The 4,309-nt window shown below is 30.6% G+C and overlaps 1 protein-coding gene across 4 annotated transcripts in view; it reads left to right on the top strand.

Moving 5' to 3' along the window:
• The window catches only part of LOC128206070 (uncharacterized), a 33,872-nt gene extending 29,850 nt beyond the window's left edge, over positions 1 to 4,022 (top strand). For all 4 annotated transcript variants that reach the window (XM_052908206.1, XM_052908207.1, XM_052908204.1 and 1 more), the window contains 2 exons: positions 806 to 975; positions 1,599 to 4,022. In XM_052908206.1, the coding sequence (XP_052764166.1) occupies positions 806 to 975; positions 1,599 to 1,645 (217 nt within the window). In that variant the 3' untranslated portion in view covers positions 1,646 to 4,022. The remainder of the gene's footprint in view (positions 1 to 805; positions 976 to 1,598) is intronic.
• The last annotated feature ends 287 nt before the right edge of the window (positions 4,023 to 4,309 follow it).

Genomic DNA, 4,309 nt, shown 5'->3' with positions numbered 1-4,309 from the left:
GTTCGTTCAAAATTTGTTTGGACCACCGAATATTTTGTGATTTCATATCTTGATTTTCAATTATTTTCAATTTTGACCATTTCAAACTTGAACATTGAAATGTTCTCGGACGACCGAACGCTTTGTGATTTCATATTTTGCTTTTCAATATCTTTTACAAATTCAAATATGTTCGGACAACCGAAATAAAATTGAATTCACTTTTTGATTTTAGTTTGAATTTTGCCCATTTCAAATTTGTTTGGACGACTGAACATTTAGTGATTTCATGTGTAGTTTTGAATTTTGACAAATACTAATTCGTTCACACGACCGATCATTTTCTAATATCAGACAGTTCTTGATGAAAAATTTCTATAAAATAAATAATCACAACTCGTTTCGTCGTCCTGGTTCTATTTATGAATAAAGAATGCTTAAAAACTAAACATGACTCATGCAGAAAAGGAGTTTGTGAATTGGGATCGATTGGACAATCCCTTTTGTGAATGGACGGGCTTCTCTGTATTATTTCGTGCATTTGTCAATGTACTGGAAGGCTTGACATTTCCTTTTGTATTCAGTTCTATACAATAATAATGATGCGTTATCGATATACATGTATCTTATTTTGAAAACTCACCTCAGCTTTAATTTTTCTCAACACAACAACTGAAAGGCGGTACAATTACGCCGTTCATCACAATTGCGGCTACAAATCACCATTTGAATGTCTTCATTAAATTAAAGTACGCCTTCATCTCCTTTCGTTTATGTTTCGGCATTTCTAGTAAGCAATGTAAAAATAAACAATTGTATTTTTCAGTGATTCCCCTTTCAAGGTAGATTTAGCTGATGTGTGCTTGAACCCTCGAACAACTTATCTTAGAGTATTCGAAGTTGAACACCCTGCGTGCTCATTTCAACTTCCTGCTGACAAACCTGTAATTGTGTATCACCCTCTGAGTTGCAAGGCACCAGTTGACAATACACCGGGTAAACATTTTTAATTGTTCTACCAATCTTTGTTAGGTAAAACATACACATTTTTATTTAAAGATAAACCATCCATCATTAGAATGAAAAGATGTGTTTTTGAATTTTATATATTAACATCGAGATTATTTTTATGTTTAATTTATATTGATAAATCATTATATTATTTTTGCACTGATTACATTTTTTAATAGAACCATTATGACGTCACTATTATGATATAATCTATCAAAGGGAGGTAACAACACAAAATGTTACTATGATTATATAGCAATTTTATTGATTTGCTTTTTAGATAACACAATGCCTATATCAATAAAAAGCTCTCGGTGAAATCTTTAAAAATATTCAAACTTAACATTTTGTAACATTATGTTGAAACTTTACCAGTAGCTATTTTTTGTATTAATGATGGATGGCAACACAACAATTTTGAAAGGGACCTGGAAAACCCCCCTCTTGGCATGCACGAGGGTATAACCCCTGTCCCTTTGCGTTAATACATTTTAACTTGTTTGTGAGTCTGCGCACTAAATAATGCAAATGTTATGACCAAATGAAGTATTAATGTTATTTATACGAGTATCATTTTGTAATTTAATGTGGTTCTTTCTCTGTTTTAGAAACAATGGCATTTGCGGACACGATGGTCATTACCTTCACACATTAATAAACAATCCGAGTTAAATACGAAATAGTCTGTAAGAAAAAAAAGTTGTGAGCTACACATGTCAACTTTTTAAAGTGACTCGTTCACTTTTTAAAGGGTCAGACATTCAACAACATAATTGCATCTAAAATACTAACAAAGTGCTTCTAGCAATGATAAAACATCACCAAAAGCTTAACAAAAACCCTATTCTGCTATTGTTAACAGATTTCTAAAACATATGACAAACTATTCTTTATTTTGACGAAAAGCGTTAGTAACGCTGTTGAACATTGAATGATATTAGGCTCGGATGAACAAAATTAGTTTCAAGTGAGTATCTGCAATTTAATATTTGGTGTTATTTCATAATAGTAAGGAAAAAACTTCAATTTGAACAATTAAAAAAAGAGATGTTGAAAACGTACAACCTTTGAACAAGTCCCTTTAACGTATTAACGTAACTCTGGGACAAATAGGTACGCTTTGAACACCATTTAATAACTTTTAAAATAACTATTATATCTTATTTGCTCACAATCTTGTCACCAATTTTTTAAATACTTATCCAGCTGATTTGTTTACATCCAGTATGATTGTCTATGCACAGTAACTTTATTACGCTATTATATATTATGGGTGAGATTTGTCTAAATATCTTCTATTAGTATTTGATTGATTGTCCATGCTCACTTACTGTAATCCGCCTTTATATATTCCGGGTGAGATTTGGCTTAATATATTCTATTAATATTTGATTGATTGTCCATGCAAGTTACTGTTTTTTACTAATTTTATATTCCGGGTGAGATTTGGCTTAATACCTTTTAGTAGTATTTGATTGATTGTCCATGCAAGTAACTGTTTTTTCTTATTTTATATTCCGGGTGAGATTTGGCTTAATATCTTTTAGTAGTATTTGATTGATTGTCCATGCAAGTAACTGTATTTTCTTATTATATATTCACGGTGAGATTTGGCTTAATATGTTTTATTCGTATTTGATTGATTGTCCATGCTCACTTACTGTAATCCGCTTTTATATATTCCGGGTGAGATTTGGTTTAATTTGTTTTATTAGTATTTGATTGAGTGTTCATGCAAGTTACTGTGTTCCGTTATTATATATTCCGGGAGAGATTTGGCTTAATATATTTTATTAGTATTTGATTGACTGTCCATGCAAGTAACTGTTTTCTCTAATTATATATTCCGGGTGAGATTTGACTTAATATTAGTTATAAGTATTTGATTGATTGTCCTAGCACAGTTTCTGTATTCCACTATTGTATGTGCTTTATGAGAGAGAGCATTATTTCACTTACATTTTATTAGTATGTGCTATCAACGTCGGTTGTGGTTTAACTTAGGAATCCTTGTAATTTAAACTATCTAACCAACGATAATATAGAGAGTAATAAAAATGTTGATTTTGATAAATGAAATGACTTTGTACGATTATACTTTTGAAAACATTTTAAATCGTTTTATACGAGAAAACAAGACTAAACAAAATTTGCATTTGTTTTGGTCAAAGTACAATTTTATAATAGGCTGCTAATAAGCATGGTTTATTGTGGGCTGAACACCTTAAGTAGCCTATCATCATATTGCGTGCATGCAGTAGCAAAATGTTTTGTTCAATTTTAAAGTATGTTTCTTCATCAAAAAACCCAAAACACGTTTTATCTAGTTAATGTATTGATCTAAACTTGAATGTCATATACAAATATTTATTTGATGCTTTTTGGTGAAATATCGACAGTGGGCAGTTAATTATGTTCCTTTTGTGATGTTGTGAATCCGTCTTAGGTTTTGTTTCGGGAGTGTAGTAAAATACGACCTGTACTACAACATATTAATACAAACATTAAAGTAAGTTGATTTAAGTATTGTCATAAGTAATGTGTTTGTTTTATTATGGTATGGAAAGAATCATTTTGATGTCCTTTTTCTAGAATTAAAACAAAATACGTTTTCCTAACAGGGACAAATAGTTCCCGATTTCTGGTTTCAATAACAGCCTAGGGCTGGCATGGGAAATGTTAAATGACACAAAGCTTTAAGATAGAGATAATTTAATTGGACGATTGTAAGTTTCTTTCATAACTACTTTCAGATTTATAGAATACAAAAAGTATTTCAAGTTTACTAATACGGTATGTTAGATAAGTGTTACCATGTTTCTTTTTTTCTTCTAATTTTTCATTCAGAGATATTGTTACAAACAATATTGAAAAACTGAACTGTTTTAAGTTTTAACTACCGCTGTTTTATCCTTTATCAATCATGTTTATTAATACAGAAACAATCTGTGTCAATAATGTCATGCTTACTGACCAAGACATGATATTTTGAATGGTGCTTTGTATATTGCTAATAAATATTCGCACTCATATACACGTGTTTCTATTTGTTTAAACAACAGTCTAGAGGTAAATAACAAAATAAAATGCACTAAAGATTATCGACACTGTGAGTTGGAGTGATATTCTTTTTGAATGAGCGAAAACGTGTATCACAGAATATTTCGCACTAGATATCATCGAGACTGTGATTTCAGGTTTCGTCCTTTTCGAATGAGCAAAAATAAGCATTACATAATATATCGCATTAAAGATTATTGATACTGTGATTTCAAGTGACAACCTTTTCAAATGAGTGAAATGTGAATAACAGAATATT

This window comes from Mya arenaria, chromosome 10, assembly GCF_026914265.1.
Source record: "Mya arenaria isolate MELC-2E11 chromosome 10, ASM2691426v1".
Lineage (NCBI taxonomy): Eukaryota > Metazoa > Mollusca > Bivalvia > Myida > Myidae > Mya > Mya arenaria.
Note: the sequence above shows the minus strand (reverse complement) of the source record. Positions and strands in the feature narration are given on the sequence as shown.